The 20,968-nt window shown below is 34.4% G+C and overlaps 1 protein-coding gene across 1 annotated transcript in view; it reads right to left on the bottom strand.

Annotated features, from left to right (window-relative positions):
* HDX (highly divergent homeobox) overlaps positions 1–20,968 on the bottom strand; it is a 129,265-nt gene that overhangs the window by 10,021 nt on the left and 98,276 nt on the right. Inside the window, exons 5-7 of the mRNA XM_057719049.1 lie at positions 17,408–17,615; positions 3,467–3,546; positions 136–219 (exon numbers count right to left, since the gene is read on the bottom strand). Of these exons, the coding sequence (XP_057575032.1) occupies positions 136–219; positions 3,467–3,546; positions 17,408–17,615 (372 nt within the window). The remainder of the gene's footprint in view (positions 1–135; positions 220–3,466; positions 3,547–17,407; positions 17,616–20,968) is intronic.

The following is a 20,968-nucleotide window of genomic DNA, read 5'->3' as shown; positions in this document are numbered from 1 at the left end:
TGAGGAGTCAATGCAGAGCCCCAGGATGCTTAACGTATCAAATGGAAGTGAAATAAACCATTACATAGGTACTGTAAAAGTCTGCCTCCTTTAATACCTTCTCTTAAAAAATTCAGAATTTGAAATTACTTTTACCTTATAATCCAAGAGAGAATTCACTTGTTCTGCTTCAGAACTACTTATCATGTCACTTTCTTCATCATCAATCATTTCTATTTTCTGTAACACAAGTAGAGAAGTTTTCATAAATATATATCTCATCATCATCACTATGCTCAATAATGCATAGAGTATATATGCATTCAACATTCAGTTTTAGTGATGAGGTTATCTAGTCTAGGTTATCTGGAATAACTCTGACTGGCTCCTCAGCTTTACACCCAGTATGTGTCTGAGCCACTCCCTTAGTAAATAGTAAATTATTGTAATACTATTTAAAACAGAAAAAACACTTTCACCATATCCCTGAAAAAACAGGCACTCGAACCCTGCTTCAATAGTGCTCTCCAGGAACAGGGAACTTGCTTCCTGTAAGGGTAGTCTGTTTAATGATAACCAAATTTAATTGATTGGAAGGGCTTTCTTTTTTAAGTCTCCATATATCTGTTTGCAACTTGTAATATAAAATGACATGCATTGCAAAGTCAAATACAGTTTTTAAAAAAATTCACCTATTTATGGCACTCCATTAGTTAGACATTTGAAAGCAGACATTTATAATGTAATGGTGAAAGGAACATGGTGACTTGTTTTCTTCACTGGACAGTAAATAGGAGAAGAGAGCAAGAACAAGAGACACACTACACTGCCATTAGTTTTAGAATTAAGGTACAGCATAGTTTGTACAGTATCTTGCACACAGTAGCTACTAATTAAATATTTGTCAAAAAAATGAACAAAGCAGCTTAGCACTGATGAAAAAAAAATTACCAAAAAGCTCCAACCACAGAGGCAAGGCAAGTTGTCTAATCATAGTATCTTTGTTTTCAAAAAAGCAAAACCAAAACCAAAAGACAAAATCTGCTTTAAATTTTTCTTTTGCATATGAAAAACACAGTTAAGAAAAAACACTTTTAAACATTTGAATCCTGCCAACCCAAGAGAAAATTTAAAAAAGAGAAAAGCTAAGCTAGAGTTAGTCACTAGGCAGTCTTTTAAGAACAATAATATTAATAGCAACATGTCGTAGGCAGAATTTGAAATCAAGTTTCCTGCCCAGCAATAGATATGGTGATTAAAAATCACAAACAAACTTAGAATGGTCATATTTGATATATTGTCTATGAGGTTATGATACCATAACAGCATTTGTGACCTGCAGGCTTCTGAGTCAGGAGGACAGCTGCAATGAAATTGCTTTCTACTGATGCCTGGAGATGAATCTAATGTTTTGTTTTCTATTATAATCACTGTACACTTGGGGCTTAATCATGTCGGCTCTCACCAGAAGGCAGATTTGATATCTTTTTTGATGTTGTTTTTTAGATTTTTCTATTTGGATTGGTTCTAGGAAAAAAGAGCTAAGTAATCGAGGGAGGAAGGCCCCAAGGGCCACTGCATAGATTTGCGCACATAAATAGGTCTTGTATGTGTTTGTGATTTGTCATCCATGAATAATTGGGGACACTCAAAAGTTACAGGCAGAGGAGATCAACCTTTGAAAGTTTGGAGTTTTGTCTCTGAAAATCCACTGTTCTTGAAAAATTAGGTGCCTGAGTGACAGTGAGTCATGCCATGCCATGACTTCATTCACCATCTTCAAATGTCTGCCACAGGGGAGATCCAATGCTGAGAAATTCAGACTGAAAATGAGCATGTCTTTAGGGGAAAAGAGGTTCCAATTTGTAAATAATTGTATATAATGTGTAATATTATTACTCCAATCTGGAGCAAAGGAGATTATTACTCCGTGGAATTATGAATACTAGCACAATTAATAATTTTGGAAAACAATTATTGCTAGCTATCCAATGAAAACACAACTTTGCCTCTAAATAAAAGACTGTTTTCCTATATGCCCATTAAATTTAGTGTTAGAAGGGTCAAACATCAACTTAAATCAGGACTGAAATCATTAAATGCAATCTAAACTACACTCTTTATGTGGAAAATACTGTTATATGTTGTTGATGTCTAACAAAAAAGAACAAAACTGTATTTTATGTGCTCAATTTTTATTAAGGAAATGTGACAGAATTATAGTGTCAAATAAATTATGTTTGCAATGGAAGCCAGGGTAAATCTTGAAGTTACAGCCATTTTGTAATAGAAAAATCCATTATAGGGACCATTTGTAAAGGTTGCAGTCAAGCACAAAACACTGATTCGAAAGCAAAAACAAAAGCACAATGACATTTGCCTTTATGTCTGACTTTAGGTTAATACCATCTTGATTTCTGTATTACTTGATGGAGTCAGAGTATAAACAGATGCTGCTAAAACAGCTGCTTAGAGAACATCTCTATATACCAGTAATGCTTGCATTTTCACAAAACCCAGTTTAATCCCCACGTGGGCTGTGTCTGCTTGCTATTCAGTTTCTTAATACTGCCTTTCCTCCATTGCTACAATTTTTAAGATGACTAGCAGAGTCCAATTTAACTAAAAAGAAACAGAGCGAAGTAAGCCAGAAAGAGAAAAACAAATACTGTATGCTAACTTATATATATGGAAGTGACAGGGCAAGAATAAAGATGCAGATGTAGAGAATGGACTTGAGGACACGGGGTGGGGGGTGGGGTGAAGGGGAAGCTGGGACAAAGTGAGAGAGTAGCATTGACATATATACACTACCAAACGTAAAATAGATAGCTACTGGGAAGCTGTTGCATAACACATGGAGATCAACACAATGATGGGTGATGACTTAGAGGTTAGAGGGCTGGGATAGGAAAGGTGGGAAGAAGGACCGGGATATATGTATAAATATAGCTGATTCACTCTGTTGTACAGCATAAACTGGCACAACAGTGTAAAGCAATTATATTCCAATAAAGAGCTTAAAAAAAAAAAAAGAAAAGTTTCCAAATACAGTATAGATAGGTATGGTCTGAACAGAGAACACAAGAATCAGGAATCCTTGGATACAAGTCCCAGAACTAAGAAAGCCTTCCTCCATAGTCTCAGGCTAAACTTTTTTAACTCTGCCATCTGTCAAATGAGAACAAATCTGCTCTTTGCTAAATGTGTTGAAGCAAAATAACTTATGTATAAAATGTCATGTGTAGTAAGCATTAGGTTTTTATATTTGCAAAGCTCCTAAATTAAAGAAAAAAGGTACAAATGACATTGCTTTAAATTTCATTTATTAAACCCTGTAAGATATATCTTTGCATTGGTAACAGATCCGTTTCAGTTTGTGAAGTAGAGCAAGACTTTATTCTGACAATGCTGATATTGTCACCAACTGGAAACAAATCCTTGGAATCCATCACGTAATGAGGAAAGAATTTCAAAATGTACATACCACATTATCTGCAGATACCACATGGTGATTCTCCTCCTTATGAGCCCTTGCCTCATTTGGAACAACTTCATTGGATTCCTCTATAGAAACAAAGAAGGCCATGATTTCATTTTTCATTCCTTAAAACTTTATTGAGAATGCTTATTTCAAAATCACTTAAATAATATCTCCATTACAAAAAGACACAAATGGCTATTCCAACAGTGTGTTCAAAGGAAATAAGTGTGGATGGATTCGAATTTAAGGATGGTCATTACTGTGCTGTTTATAATTGAAAAAAAACTGAAGCAACCTATATGATTAACAGTGAAGGCGTGGATAAATCATGTAGGGCTTATCTTTACATTAAATACTAGAAAGCCACTAAAAATGAAGTAGAATAGTTGTTAACAAAGAAAATATTCATGATCTATTGGAAGGAGAAAAACTGAAGGTGACAAAATCTGCTATATAGGTACACTGTGATCTTAAATTTGTAAAAGAAAAAAGTGAATATTTTCATGGAGAAAAAAAAAGACTGACACTATTTACACCAAAACATTGCCATTATTATTTCTGAATGGAATTACAGGCTATTTTTATTGCTCTTCATTTTGTCTAATTTACTTGCTTTGATAATTCTTATTTTCTTCCATTTGCTTATTTATATTTAAATATTTTCTACAATAAACATGTATGGCTCATTTTAATAAGAAAAAGTGATAAAAATAATGTTCACCTATATAATATAAAACTATAAATATAGTATATTCTCAATTTGGTAAAAAGGGATATGTATTTGAGTGTACACACACACGCAAACAATCTTGTATATATGTAAAGAGAAAACACTGGCATAAATATTTTCTCACCCCCATTTCAATAAAGGATATCACTGAGGGGTAGGATTATTTCTAATTTTTCACTGTATGTTCCAATATTTTCTATAATGAACATGTATTCCTTTTATGATCAAAATTTAGTATTCTGATATTGTAGGGGGAGTGGCCAAGGTGGGAGAGTAGGGAGACTCCGAGCTCACCTCCTCCCATGGGCATACCAAAATTGCAGCTATTTGCAGAGCAACTATCCATGAGAGCAACATGAAGACTAGCAGAAAAGATGTGTTACTGCTGGAGATATAATGAAAGAACCACAAGAAGAGAGGTAGGAGGGGTGAAGACACAGTATAGCGAAGACCCATACCTCTGGCGGAGGTGATCCACAAACAGGAGGATAATTATCATTGCAGAGGTTCTCCCCAAGGAGCAAGGGATCTGAGCCCCACATCAGGCTCCCCAGCCCAGGGGTCCTGCACTGGGAAGATGAGACCCCCAAATTGTTTGGGTTTGACAGGCAGCAGGGCTTACTTTCAGGAGAGCCAGAAGGCTGTGGGAAAAAGACTCCACTCTTAAAGGTCACACAGAAAATTTTACACCCTCCAAGATCCAGGACAAAGTAGTAATTTGAAAGGAGCCTGGGTCAGATGTACTTGCTGATCTTTGGAGAGTCTCCTGGAGAGGCAGGAGGCAATTGAAACTCACCTTGGAGATATAGATGCTGGCAGTAGCCATTTGGGAGCTCATCCCCCCAAGGACACTGGTGCTAGTAAACACTATTTTGGAATCCCCCCTCTAGCTTATTAGTGCGGGGACTCATCCCACCCACTAACTGGTGGGCACCAGTTCTGGGATATCCCAGGCCAAACAGCTAGCTAGGCAGGGACTGTCTCACCCAGTAGCAGGTTGACTGCCTTAGGATTTCCTAAGATCCCAGCTGCTTCAGGACCTGACCACATCTACCAGAGTGCCCAGGACCTGGCCCAGGTCACTAGTACACCTGTGCTAACCCCAGGACTCCCAAGGCCCCACAGTCAGAGACTGTGGGACTCAACTCTGCCCATCAGTGAGAGGAACTCTCACCAATTTTATTCAACATAGTATTGGAAGTCCTAGCCATAGCGATTGGATAAGAAAAAAAAAATACATCCTAATTGGAAAGGAACAAGGAAAACTGTTACTATTTGCAGATGATATGACAATATACAAAGAAAATACTAAAGACACCGCCAAAAACTACTAGAATTCATCAATGAATATGGTAAAGTTGAAGGATGGAAAATTAATTTGCAGAAATCTATTGTGTTTCTATACACTACCAGTGAACTACCAGAAAGAGAATTTATGAAAACAATCCCATTCACAATCACATCAAAAAGAATAAATTACCAGGGAATACATCTAACTAAGGAGGTAAAAGAACTGTACTCTGAAAATTATAAGATACTAAGGAAAGAAATTGAAGATGACAAGACAGATGGAAAGAAATTCTATGTTCATGGGTTGGAAGAATTAATATTATTAAAAGAACCATACTACCCAAGGCAATCTATAGATTCAATGCATTCCCTATCAAAATATCAATGGCATTTTTCAAAGAACTAGAAAAAATAATTCTAAAATTTGTATGGAAACACAAAAGACCCCAAGTAGCTGAAACAATTTTAAGAAAGAAGAACAAAACAAGAGGTATCACACTCCCTGATTTCATACTACACTACAAAGCTACAGTTATCAACAGTAGGTTCTAGCACAAAAACAGATACATAGAACAACAGAACCAAATAGAGAGCCCAGAAGTGAACCCATACTTACATGGGCAATTAATCTATGACAAGGGAGGCAGAATATACAGTGGGGAAAGTACAGCTTCTTCAATAAACAGTGTTGAAAAAACTGGACAGCTACACAGAAAAGAATCAAAATAGACTACTTTCTCACACCATATACAAAAACTCAAAAAAGATTAAAGGTTTAAATGTAAGACCTGATATCATAAAACTTATAGAAGAAAACATAGGTAATAAGTTCTTTGACATCAGCCTTAGCAATATTTTTTTTGATATATATCCTCAGTCAAGGAAAACAGAAGCAAAAATAAACAAATGAGACTACATCAAACTAAAAAGGTTTTGCACAGTGAAGGAAACTGTCAACAAAATGAAAAGGCCACCTACTGAATGGGAGAAAGTATTTGCAAAGGATGTAACTGAGAGGTTAAGATCCAAAATATACAAAGATTTCATATAACTCAATATCAACAACACAAACAATCCAATTAAAAAGTGAGTAGAGGACCTGAACAGACATTTTCCCAAAGGAGACATAGAGATTGACCAACAGGAAAAGATGCTCAAAATCACTAATCATCAGGGAAATACAAATCAAAACCACAGTCAGATATCACTTCACATCTGTCAGAATGTCTATTATCAAAAAGATAAGAAATAACAACTGTTGGCGAGGATGTGGAGAAAAGGGAACCCTCATACCCCGTTAGTGGGAATGTACATTGGTGCTGACAGACACTGTGGAAAACAGCATGGAGACTCCTCAAAAATTAAAAATAAAACTACCATATGATCTAGCAATTCCACTTCTGGGTATTCACCAAAGAAAATGAGAACACTAATTCAAAAAGATATATGCAGCCCTGTGTTCATTGCAACATTGCTTACAATAGCCAAGAAATAGAAGCAATTTAAATGCCCATTGATAGATAAACAGATAAAGGAAAATCTGATACACACACACACACACGCACACACAATGGAATATTACTCAGCCATAAAAATAATGAAATCTTGCCAGTTGCAAAAGCATGGATGAGTCTAGAGGGTATTATGCTAAATGAAATAAGTCAAACAGAGAAAGAGAAATACTGTGTGATTTCACTTATATGAGGAATCTAAAAAACAAAACAAATGAACAAACTAATCAAAAAGAAATAGAGTCATAGATACAGAGAACAAACAGGTGGCTGTCAGATGGGGTGGGGCTGGGGGAGGAGAGAAATAGTTGAGGAAGATTAACCGGTAGAAACTTTCAACTACAAAATAAATTAGTTACAGGTATGAAATGTACAGTGTGGGGAACTATAGTCAATAATTACATAATATCTTTGTGTGGTGACAGATGACTATACTTGTCATGGTGATCATTTTGAAATGTATAGAAACATTGAATCACTATGTTTTATATCAGGAATTAACAAAGTGTTGTGGGTCAATTATACTTCACAAACAAACTCATACAAAAAGAGATCAGATTTGTGTCTACCAGAGGCAGGGGGTGGGGGGATGGGAGATAGGATGAAGGTGGTCAAAAGCTACAAACTTCCAGTTATAAGATAAATAAATACTAAGGGTGTAATGCACAACATGATAAAATAATTAATGCTGCTATGGGTTATAAATGAAAATTGTTAAGAGAGTGAGTCCTAAGAGCTCTCATCAAAAAAAAAATATTTTTGCTATTTTTTTAATGTCATTTCTATATGAGGTGAGGGATTTTTACTAAAAGTTTTGTGATTACCATTTGATAATGTATGTAAGTCGAATCATTATGTTTGTACACCTTAAACTTACACTGTGCTGTATGTCAATTATATCTCAACGAAACTGGAAAAAGAAGTTAGCATACTGTAAATATGAATGAGTAGTCAATCTCCAGCTCTGATACTAATAAAATAACAATGAAATTTTTTAAAAACCTCAATAGTTTAAAAATGAGAAATGAAAAAAAAAAAAGAAAAATTAATTCAGAAAAATCAGTCTACTAAAATGTTTTTTGTGCTGAGCTAGGGGGAGTGGCTAATTTACAACATAGTGTGTCTACAAGATAATCCTCTGTCTTAGATGTCCCCCACCTCTACCCCTTAGAAAAACAGGGCAGTAATGTTTCTCTCTTTTCTTTCTGCACAGCCTTGTCATAGAGATTATTTGGATAAATACTAGTGGAAGTTCTCTGCACTTTGGTAACGAACAATTTATTTCACCGTAGAAAGCAGAACAAAAATCAGTTCTCCTAAGATTTTTTGAGTCCATTCCTTCCCATGGAAAGACATATAAGGGTGCTCTGTATGAACATGGGCGATGACTAGGAGGAAAACATTGCTTATCCAGGAACTTACATATGAGTACACTGAGAATTAAAGATATTTGGGGAAACTTTACCAGAGTTTTAATGCAAAGTGCACTATAAATTTGATTCAATTTTTTTTCTATAAGAATCATTCCTAGATAGAGGAAACTTTATTCATTAGTTGGACATTTCAAATCACTGCATTTCAAGTCCTGTGTAATCAGCAACTAAATGAAATGAAGGAAGGGAAAATTGTCATCAGATTTAGCTGCAGAGCTGGCATTAGTACTGGTGCCCCAGGAATACAAGTTATAATCCTCATCAGCAGATCATTACTGGCATCATTACTTAGAGGTTTGCCTTACATTTCTGTCTCACTTGCTCATGACTTGGTACACAGTTCTGCTTTACCAGCAACAGATTCATCCATCATCTGATTCTTTTATAAGATGTATATAAAAACTGTTTTGAGGATTTCTAAAATAAAAAGGTATGAAATGATACAGCTGAATAAGATGTTTTCTTTTGCTTACAAATAACTTTCACATTAGTAAAAGTTTGAAAACTAAATAGTCAATGTGTCTCAATTGGAAAATAAATAAGTAGAATTATTAATCAGTGAAAACTCTAGAGGGCACTCTATGTGGTGGCCACATGCTTACACCAAGTAACTGTTTGCAGAATTATTTTTCATGTGCATACCCACACACATAATAGATACAGCTGAAAAGAGGCTTTGTTATTAAATTTAACTAATTTAATATCATAGATGTTAATTGTTCCTATACTTTAGACAGTTCGCATCTCAGGATAGTATAAATCTTTAAAGTTGCTCAACCATAAATATATTTTGGTAGACATAAAACTTGAAATTAAGGAGCTGAGTCATCTATTACTTTTGCTAAAGTTTGCAGTTGGGTGGGGAGGGGAGTGAATCGAGGTAGCTTTTTCTTTATCAATCCCAACCACATCTCCTTTCACTTCCCCTCCACACATGGAAAAGCAAAGGAAATGGAAGAAGCTAAGGTGGAAGTAGAAGGTGGAAATTGGAGGTAGGTCAGAAGCTCTGTATCAGAGAAGTACCCTCTCCCCCAGAAGCAAAAGAATGGACTTGAAACTGCTAAAAGATCAACAGCACTTTTTCATGATTTTGGCTAACTCTGCCTTTCACTGTGTTTTAAAAAATAATCCTTGTTTTTGCTTGTACAGTTTTTTCTAGACTATTTTAAAGTGATTTTAATTGTTTTTTGACATGTAAACTGTGAGCCCTGATTTAGACATTTTTCCTTCTTAGACATTTAGGAGACTAATCCTATTGAATCAACAGCTATATTTTAAAGGACCCTGTTTTTTCAAGTTTTTAGTTTTTTGAAATAGTATGGGAAGCTACTCTGATTATCTTGTCTCTATATCTCTAAGATGGAATTAATGGAAAGAAAGTAAATATACATTCGGCTACATTTTCATAACTGGAAGAGAATACGGTTAGCATATTTAAAAGGTATGATAATTAATCTAGGCCAGATGATACAATTCACTTAATTGTCACAAAAGAATCACACAGTTAAATCTATCAGATTAGTATTCTCCGTCAGTAAAATGAGGATGATAACAGGACAAAACTAGTAGGAAATCATAAAGAAAAAGATTCTTTTCAGTATTTGAGAATTCTTTTTTGCTTTTATTTTGCAATTTCTGATGAGAATGAAAAGGTTACCATGCAGCTATGAAGAATAAGCCACCGAGAGGAATTCTAGACAATCTCACTTCCCATCATAGTGTATTTTGATTCATGCATTAAATTATCTCTCCTTTTTCTCATTAGGTCTAGATTACTATGCCAGCTGTCTAGAGAGCACGCTATTAAATGACAAAGGATGCCAGTGTAGGAGCAGCAGTCCATTAGCAACCTTAAAATTAACTCACTTTTTCCCCAAAGGCCAAACAGTGCCTTCAGGTTTTTAAGTAAAAATAAAAGACACATTTTTCATTTTCACCAAGAACTTTATTGAACAATGTATTCACCCTTTTGTTCCACTACCTTCTGCCATTTTTCAGGCAACTTCATAATTCCATCTTCCAAAAACTTTTTATCTTTTTGAGCAAAGAACTGCTCCAGGTACCTTTTACAGTCTTCCAGGGAATTGAAATTTTTTTTTCCATTTTTTTCTGAAATAAATGGAAATCTGAAGGTACAATGTCTGGTGAATATGGTGGATGACTCAGAATTTCCCAGCCAAGCTGTAACAGTTTTTGCCTGGTTAGCAAAGAAACATGTGGTCTTGCGTTATACTAATGGAAGATTATGCATTTTCTGTTGACTAATTCTGGATGCTTTTTGTCGAGTGCTGCTTTCAGTCAGTCTAATTGAGAGCAGCACTTGGAATTAATTAGTTTTCTGAAAGGAGCTCATAAGAGAGGACTCCCTTCCAATCCCACCACATACACAACATCACCTTCTTTGGATGAAGGCCAGACTTTGGTGTGGTTGGTGGTGGTTCATTTTGCTTGCCCCACAATCATTTTCATTTCAAATTATTGTACAGTATCCACTTTTCATCAGCCATCACAATTTGTTTTAAAAACGAAATGTTTTCATTATGTTTCAGTAGAGAATTGTATGCAGAAATATGGTCAAGAAGGTTTTTTTCGCTTAACTTATGTGGAACCCAAACATCAAAGCAATTCACATAATCAAGCTGGTGCAAATGATTTTCAGTGCTTGATTTGGATATTTTGAATATGTCAGCTATCTTCCGCGTGGTATAACGTTGATTGTTCTCAATTATTGTTTTGATTGGATTGCTATCAACTTAAACTGGTCTACCTGACCATGGAGCATCGTCTGGCAAGAAATCTCCAGCATGAAACTTCACAAACCACTTTTGACACGTTTGATCAGTCATAGAACCTTTTCAATACACTGCACAAATTGCTTTTTTTTGCGTTTCAGTTGTATTTTTACCTTTCTTGAAATAATAAAGCATAATATTCAGAAAATGTTGCTTTTTTCTTCCATCTTCAATATTAAATTGGTTACACAAAAATTCACCAATTTTGATATCTTTTTTTAAATACACACTGATATGATAGCTATCACATACAATCTAACAAAATTGTTTCAAATGAAATTAAAGATAACTAAGTGCTAGTGAAGCCATCTTCTGGAAAAAAACAAACAAAACTTTTGGCAACCCAATACTTATTAGTTTTTTTACACATATTAGAACAAATAAATACAAGCAAAGATTCCACTGAATTCCATCCTTGGCAGTAACAATGTACAGACGGATAAACAGAAGTAAAAAAACATACAAGTATATTACATGATGGGCTATCTTTTCAAAAATACAAAAATAAGCTGTCTTTTGAAAAAGCAGGCTTTGTAGGTTTTTATTTAAGTTTGTACCTGTCAACTATAAATTGGAACTTGCCATCTGCCTGTACAGGAATTAAATCACTTTGTGCTGCTGTAGCTACTGACCTTCCACATCCCCTGAAGGGAATTCAGGGTGGAGACCAGGAATGAGGCACTCTGTGCTTTGGAGGATGGGCAAAACAGGTCTTCAGATAGTTAGATGTTTTCAGGAGCTGATTTTATGAGCTCAACGCTTGCATCTCTTCATATCTAGGAAAGCATTAAATCCCTACATGGTGACGTATGCTCCTCCTGACTAGCAGAAACTCCCTACCAAAAAATGTGTTTGATTGCATGTACTCCTCCTTTACCAAGAATACGTATATACTAATCTTCCCCCCTGCCTCTTTGGAACAGCTCTCAGAGCTATCTGGGATGCTGTCTCTGGGTTGCAGTCCTAATTTTGCCACAAATAAACTCAACTCGCAACTCTCAGGTTGTGCAATTTTTTTTTAATCGACATACCCAAACTACAAGGAAATAGCTACAAATATAAAACATTATCAGAACTCAGGTTGATATTTTCTATTTTCTATTTTGAATTGTTTAAACATTATCTAGGTCAATGGTCAGAGCCAATGAAGAGCTTTCTAGGCACCAATGCTCAAGAGTTCCTAGAGATTTGCTGAACACTCATCATGGAAATAGAAGGTACAATTCATTTTTCTCTTTCAAACAAACAAAACTATTTTCTCCACTCTGTTAATAAGCCAGATATGCTTGCATCACTCACTTCAAAGTAACAGTTCTATCAGGAATTAGAGCACCAAGTGACCCAAGAAAACACAGCATCAGTACCTAATGTCTAAAAACAACAATAATCTATTGGTTTTGAAATAGTCATGTTACTCATAGATCTCCTGTAATCAGAACAGAACTGTGTCCTTGTAGTAAAGTTACTGTTTCCTATGGACAAAGCATTATTTCATTATTACTAACTACAGAGCACAACATCTAAGCAATCTTTTCAGTCTTCAAAGCTGTGGAGAACTTTCATATTCCCTAAAATCATCAACATTAAAAATGAAACAAAAAACAGCCAACTGGTTAAAACACACAATAGGCACGTACATACACACACAGATATCTATACACAAATTCTTTCATGTTAAACACAACAATAAAACATTCCTAAATAATTATTTTGATTAATTTAAAATGTTTCTTTCTGAAGATGGTAAATACTAGAAAATATGATGAAGGCTTATGAGTCTAACATAATTATATATTCCTGTATGATTGATGTCCCATAGTTGAATTTAAATTTCCCTTTGCCACTTTATTATTATTATTATTTTTAGAACTTTTATTGAGCCAATACTTATTTTTTAAAATTCCCTTTTAGGCAGTGTAGTCAGTGTTAGAGAATGAAACTCCCCTTAGGGGCTTATGCAATTTCCTTTTATCAGAATATTTCCTCACAGCTCTTCCACTCATCCATAGAAATACACAAATCCCTACTTCCTCACTATCCCTTAAATAGCTGCCAGACATCATTCTCTAAGGATCTATTTAGAATCACTGAAAATATTTGTACACTAAAGCTGCACATAATTAATGTATACAATTCAGTGAGTTTGAACATGTATACACTTTTGTTACCATCACCACAATCCAGGTAATAAACACATCCATCACTTCCAAAAGTTTCCTGGTGTCCCTGTAACCATGTAGAGCTAAATCAGACTGCATGTTAAATCTGTTTCTTTCATTTTAAACTTTGCTTTTTGCTGCTTTTGTTATTATAATCATACATGATAGCCTGCCTCAGGGAACTCTGCCCCTCTGCCTGAATGTTAAACTAAAGTGTCTCTGTTCAGCTCACAGGCAGACAATCTGCCCTGTCCACCTGAGTGAATGGCTGAAATTAACATATCCCCTCACTGAGGCTGGTTATTCCCCGAGATCTTTTGTAAGACTGACGGCCCTTTAACTTTACTTCCTCACAGCCTCTCCCTCTTTGATTCTGTAAAACAAACTGGCATCCAGACCCCAATAAGATGGTTTTTTAAAGACACTATTCTTCCATCTTCACGGTTCGTGAGCTTTCCGAATAAAGTCGTATTCCTTGCCTCAACACCTCCTCTCTGATTCATTGGCCTGTTATGAGGATAGCAGAGCAAGCTTGGGCTGAGTAACATCGCTTGTTTTTTGTGTTACAAACAGTTAACATGATTTACCCTCTTTAAGTTTTTAAGTATACAATCACTTATTACTAACCATAGGCACCGAGTTGTTCAGCAGTTCTCTGGAACTTATTCTTTTTATGTAACTGTAACTTTATATCCATTGAATAACAGCTCCCCATATCCCTCTCCTTCTATTCCCTAGTACCATAGTTCTATCATCCACTTATATACCTTTAACCATTTTAGATGCCTTATATGAGAAGAATTTCTGCTCAACCCCTATGAAATCATTGAGATAACGATGCCTCTTCCTTCTGAAATCTCTTTCTTTCCTTGGTTTTAGTAATAACATACTATCGTGACTCCCCTATATTTGAATGTTCTTTCAATGGCTCCCTATTCTCCTCCAGAAATATGGATATTTCTCAACACACTTTCCTTGTCCATCTTCCTTTCCTGTTTTCCATTTTCTCACAGAGCTAAATCATCTATTTCTATGGCTAGAAATTTTTTTGGCCTCAATGTGGGTGATTCCAATATTTCTTCTCATATCGTATCCCTTCTTCTGAGCTCCGGACCCATATTATCCAAGGGTCTGCTGGACAGCTCCACATAGATGTCCTGCCATCATCTAAAACTCACCACATGAAAAACTGCTTTCATCTTCCCACATTATGCTACCCATTTAGTGCAGTACCCATAAAGATCTTAAATGAATTTGGGGACTGGGTAAAGGTATGAACTAAGTTCACCTAGAAGAACTGGTGTGCTACAAGAGCTAAGAATGAGAGCCTTGACAAATCTTCAGATATCTTATAAAACCATGATTATAAACAATCACATTAATCAAACATAAAAGGAAATCCAGAATTTAATTGATGTGTGTATGTATACAGACATGAATGTGTGTCTATCTACTTCTCAATCTATATATCATCTATTTATCTATCTTTGATTTAAAAAAGCTAAACAAACTCACTGTAAAAATGCTGAATTATTCAACAAATAGTGTGGCAGAATTGGTTAATCATTTGGAAAAATAAAATTATGTATTGTTTTCACACACCTGAAAGCAAAACAATTTCTAGGTGGGATAAATAACACATTGTAAAAATGAAACCATCAGGATACACGAAGCAAATATGGGGTATGTTTACATAACTGTAGTACAAAGAAGGATTTTGTAATCGACACCAAAGTCACAAACCATAAAGGAAAGAATTGGTATATTTGACAACATAAAAATTACAAACAAAAGTTCTGACATTTGAAAACCCCATAAGCAAATTTAGAAGGCAAAAATAAACTGGAAAATATAGTGTTAATATCCTAATCAATAAAATAAAAACAAACAAAATGGGCCAATGCAAAATTCTTGCTCTCAATTACAGATGCAAAAAAGAAAAACTCCACTATATATTATATGATTCATTTATGTGAAATGCCCAGAAAAGACAAATTTATATAGTCAGAAATCAGATCAGTGGTTGCCTAGGTTTGGAGTGGGAGTGGGTATTGGCTGAAAATGGGCTCATATTTTTTGAAATTTTTTGAAGTGATGAAAATATTCTGTAATTGGATTTTAGTGATATGAAGTGATTATTCTAAAATTTGATTTCAGTGATGGTGATGGTTGTAGAAATCTATACAATTTACTAAAAATCACTGAATTCTATTTTTGTAATGGATGAATTTTATTCTATGTAAATTAAACCTCAATAAAAGTGTTCATTAAAAAGGTGTCAGGAGAGGACTGTTTCCATGCTTGAAGTCAAATGAAAGATACTTCTCATGGACAAATGGTATAACTGCATGTTATTATTTGAATTATCATTTAGGGAAACTCTGAGAAGTATTATAAAGATGATCCAGCCTAATTCCCTTATTTTCCAGATGAGAAAACTAAAGCCTGATGAATTAAATACTTCACCCGAAGTCACATAATCAGCTAGTGGAAGATCTAGGACTTGCACCCAGGTTGTCCAGCCACTAGCCTGGGGTTTGTCACACTATACCATACTGTCTTTCATTACAATGTATTTGAAATGTTCTAACCTAAATTGACTAGAATTCTAATAAAATTAAAAAAATCATGTACTATAATCTATGGATTGTTGTAATAACCAATATTTCTATGCATGGGAGATCATTATTGTGGTAGATGAATGTTACTTTTTGTGATGATGATGTGGGAGACTGCTTAGATGGAAGCATTAAAAATCAAAAAGATAAAATACAAATGTTGGTGAGGATATGGAAACAAAGGGTAGAGCCATTATGAAAAACAGTATGAAAGTTCCTGAAAAATTAAAAATAAAACTACCATATGATCTAGCAATCCCTTTTCTGGGTATATATCCAAAAGAAATGAAATCAGTACCTCAAAGAGGTATCTGCGCTTCCACGTTCATTGCAGCATTAGTCACAGTAGTCAAAGTATGGAAACAACCTAAGTGTCCATTGATAGATGAATGAATGGATAAAGAAACTGGTATGTATACAAAATGGGATATTACTCAGTCTTTTAAAAAAAATCCTGCCATTTGCGACTGCTTGGATGAACCTAGAGGACATTATGCTAACTAAAATAAGCCAAACACAGAAAGAAAAATACTGCATGATCTCACTTAAATGTGGAATCAAAAAAAAAGTCAAATACGTAGAAGCAGAGAGTAGAATGGTAGGTACCAGGGTGGGGAGGTGGGAAAAATGGGGAAATATTGGTCAAAGGGTACAAAGTTGCAATTACATAGGATGAATAAGTCTAGATAACTAATTTTGAGCATGATGACTAAAGTTAACAATACAGTTGACCCTTGGACAATGTGGGGGTTAGGGGCACAGACCCGTCTGCACAGTTAAAAGTCCAAGTATAACTTTTGACCCCTCCAAAACTTAACTACTACTAGCCTACTGTTGACCAGAAGCCTTACCAATAACATAAACAGTTGATTAACACATATTGTGTATGTTATATGTATATTATGTATATTTTATGCATTCATGACATACCTTTTTCTTTTCTTTTTTTGCATATTTCTAGGCTACATGGTTTGTCTGAAAGTTTTTCCCAATTGTTGCAAATCTCCAAAAAATTTTCCAATGTATTTATTGAAAGTGGACCAGTGCAGTTCAAACTCATGTTGTTTAAGGGTCAACTGTACTATATGCTGTACCAAATGCTGGAAATTTGCTTTGGGAGTAGATTTCAGGTGCTTTCACCACACAAACACACAAAGGTAACTATGTGAGATGGATAGGTTAATTAGCTTCACTGTAGTAATCATTTCACTACATACATGTATATCTAAACGTTACACGCTTTAATTCTTTTAAAATAGAATAAAAATAAATAAAAATATGTCTATTTCTTTTTGAATGTTTAACCAAATGTTTTGAGAACTTTAGATCTGAAGTGCAGTAAGCTGAAAAGCAAGTAAAAATGCATCAAATTCACAAAAGATATCATTAAGAGATGTAGCATATAAAATACCTTGAGAGCTTCCTTCAGACAAACAGATGGATACGTCATCATTTCTGTCATTATCCTCTCCTACTTCAGGACCAGCTTCCTCTCCTGGTGTGAGTGTAGATAAAGAAACAGATTCGGGCTGCTCAGAAAAATCAGCAGGGCCTCCTCTTGGAGGTGGAACTTCAATCCCCATTAAACGATATTTCCTTCTTCGATTTCCAATCCAAGTCTTTATAAGAGAAATACAGGAGAAAGTTTTGTAAAAATAGAAACCTTAGCAGTTCACAGCATTAAAATAATGAATGGATGCTGCATAAAATATGATTAAAAAGAATAAATAGGTACCTAGAATAATTCTGGTTTTTCTTACTCAATAAGCTAAAATGAAAATAATTACTTTTATTTTAAAATATTAGAAGAAATATTTATCTAAATATTCAGACTTGCAAGCAACATGCAGCTCATTGCAGAACACTTTTTTGTTTTTGTTTTTCTGGTGAAAATAATCCACTAAATATTTCAAAAGAAACATGAATTGGTTCTTTTCCAAAAGGGACCAGGCATGCAGCTCTAAATATAGTTCATATCCTATTCCCTTTGCTCTTCCTAGGTGAAAATGTGCCTTCTAGTAACTTTGTTTGGATCCATAATGATTACCTGGATATTTTAAGTATTCTAAAATTTCATTTTATTAGATCTAGAACCAATTTTTAAAACTTTTTATAGTAAAAATAAATTTGGAGTCACAGGAAGTTGCAAAAATTGGTCTTCCCTCAGTTTCTTCCAATTTACATTTTACATAATTACAGCACCATAACAGAAAAATGAAAATGATATTGTACAACATGTGTGTACAATTCTATATTACTTTATCACACCATTCTTCTCCTCCCTCCCACCATGCTCAACCCCTGGCAGCCACCAATCTGTTTTTTACCTCTATAATTGTGTCATTTTGAGAATGTTATATAAACAGAGTCACACAGCATGTGACTTCAAAAATTTCAAGAAATTGGCTTTTCTCATTCAGCATAATTTCCCGGAGATTTATTAAAGTTACGTATATCAATAGTCCATTCCTTTTTATTACTAAATAGTCTTCCATGATACTTATGTGCCATTTTGTTTCCGTTTCTTTGCAATGCTTGTTTAACCCTTCACTTGTTGGAGGATACTTGGGTTGTTTCTAATTTTTGGCTATTCCATACAACTAAAAAGCTTCTATGAACATCCATGTACAGGTTTTTGTGCTAAGTTTTCATTTCTCTAGGATAAATATCCAAGAATGCAATTGCTGGGTCTAATATAATTACATGTTTAATTTTAAAATAAACTGCCAAATTGTTTCCATGAAATTTGTGCCATTTTACATTCCTACCAGTAATGTATGAGAGGTCCAGTTTCTTGGCATTCTTGCCAGGACTTGGTATCACAAGTAATTTTTTTTTAGCTGTTCTCATTTGTGCATGTAGTAATAGATCATCAAGTTCTTAATTTGATTTTCCCAACAGCTAATGATGTTGAAAATCTTTTCATGTGATTTTTGCCATCCAAATATCAGTGAAATGTCTCTTCATATCTTTTGCCCATTTTGTAATTGACTTGGTTTTTTCTTTAATACTGAGTTTTGAGAGTACTTTATATATTCTAGATATGAGTTTTTGTCAGATACGTGGTTTTGCAAAATTTTCTTCCATTCTGTAGCAAATATGAGTCCTTTGTCAGATGTGGTTTGCAAACATTTTCTCCCCATCTGTAGCCTGTGTTTTCATCATCCTGATCTTTTGCAGCACAAAAGTTTTTTAATTTTGATGAAGTCCAAACAACTATTTCTTTTTTCTTTTATGGATTATGGTTTTAGTCATTTTCCTAAGAATTCTTCACCAAGCCCTAGGCCACAAAGATTTTCTCCTATGCTAGCTAAAACTTTTACAGTTTTATTTTTTACATTTAAATCTCTGATCCATTATGAATTCACTTTTGTATAAGGTGTGATATTTACTTCAAGGTTAATTTATGTTTTCCTATAGATATCCAATTGTTCCAGCACCATTTCTTGAAAAGACTTCCTCCATTGAATTATTTTCACAACTTTGTCAAAAATCAACTAAGCTGGCCATGGTTGTGCAGGGCTATTTCTGGGCTCTCTATTCTGTTCCAATGATCTATACGTCTTATCAACCTGCCAATACCACAGTCTTGATTAGTGTAGTTATATAATAAGTCTTGAAATTGCAAAGATGGATTTCTTCCACTTTATTCTTTTTTTCCAGAACTGTTCCAGCTATACTAGTATATTTCCTTTCCATATGAATTTTAGAATTATCTTGTCAACATCAACAAACAATCTTGCTGGAATTTTATAGGAATTATGTTAAACCTGAATACCAATTTGGGGGGAGTTTACATTTTTACTATGTCGAGTCTTCCAGTACACGAACACAGAATGTCTCTCCATTTATTTAGAATTTCTTTTATTTCTTTCATTAGCATTTTGTAGTTTTCAGCAAACAAGTCCTTTACATGTTTTGTTAGAGTTACATGTATTTGATTTTTTGAGTGATTACAAATAATGTATAAATATCTTAAATTTCAATTTCATTGCATTCATTTTTACCATATAGACATGCAATTAATTTTTATATGATGATCTTCTATCCAGAGACTTTGAATTCACTTATTAGTTGTCAGAGTGTTTTGTAGATTCTTTAGGATTTTCTACACAGCCAATCATGTGTTTCTTTTATTTCCTTTTCTTAATTTATTGCACTGGTTAGAACTTCCAGTACTATATTGAATAAAGGTGGTTAGAGGGGACATCTTGTTTCTGGTCTCAGGGGGAAAGCATTCTATTTTTCATCATTAAAGTATGATGTTAGCTGTAGGATTTGGGTGCTTGTAAATTTCTTTTTTGGGGGAGATTTTTAATGATGAGTTCAATTTCCTTTATAGTTATAGGGTAACATAAATGTCCATTGCCAGAGAAATGGATAAAGATGTGGTGTATATATATATATATATATATATATATATATATATATACAATGGCATACATATTACACAGCCATAAAAAAGAATGAAATAATGCCATATGCAGCAACATGGATGGACCTAGAGTTTATCATATTAAGTGGAGTAAGTCAGACAAAGACAAATATCATATGATATCACTTATATGTGGAATCTAAAAGGATGATACAAATGAACTTATTTATAAAACAGAAATAGAATCACAGACATACAAAACAAACATTAGCAAAGGGGATAGCAGTGTGGGGGAAGAGATAAATTAGGAGTTTGGGATTAATGTATACACACTATTATGTATAAAATAGATAACCAACAAGGCTCTACTGTATAGCACAGGGTACTGTATTCAATATCTTGTAATAACCTTTAATGGAAAATAATCTGAAGAAGAATATATATATATACGCACACATATATATGTAACTGCATCACTTTACTGTACACCTGAAACTACACAGCATTGTAAACTAACTATACTTCAATTAAAAATGGTTAACAATAAATAAATGAATAGATACATTTTTATATCTTCCTTAGGTCCTGTGGTCCCTA

The sequence above is a fragment of the Hippopotamus amphibius genome, chromosome X, assembly GCF_030028045.1.
Source record: "Hippopotamus amphibius kiboko isolate mHipAmp2 chromosome X, mHipAmp2.hap2, whole genome shotgun sequence".
NCBI classification, from domain to species: domain Eukaryota; kingdom Metazoa; phylum Chordata; class Mammalia; order Artiodactyla; family Hippopotamidae; genus Hippopotamus; species Hippopotamus amphibius.
This window is presented reverse-complemented; position numbering and strand designations above follow the sequence as displayed.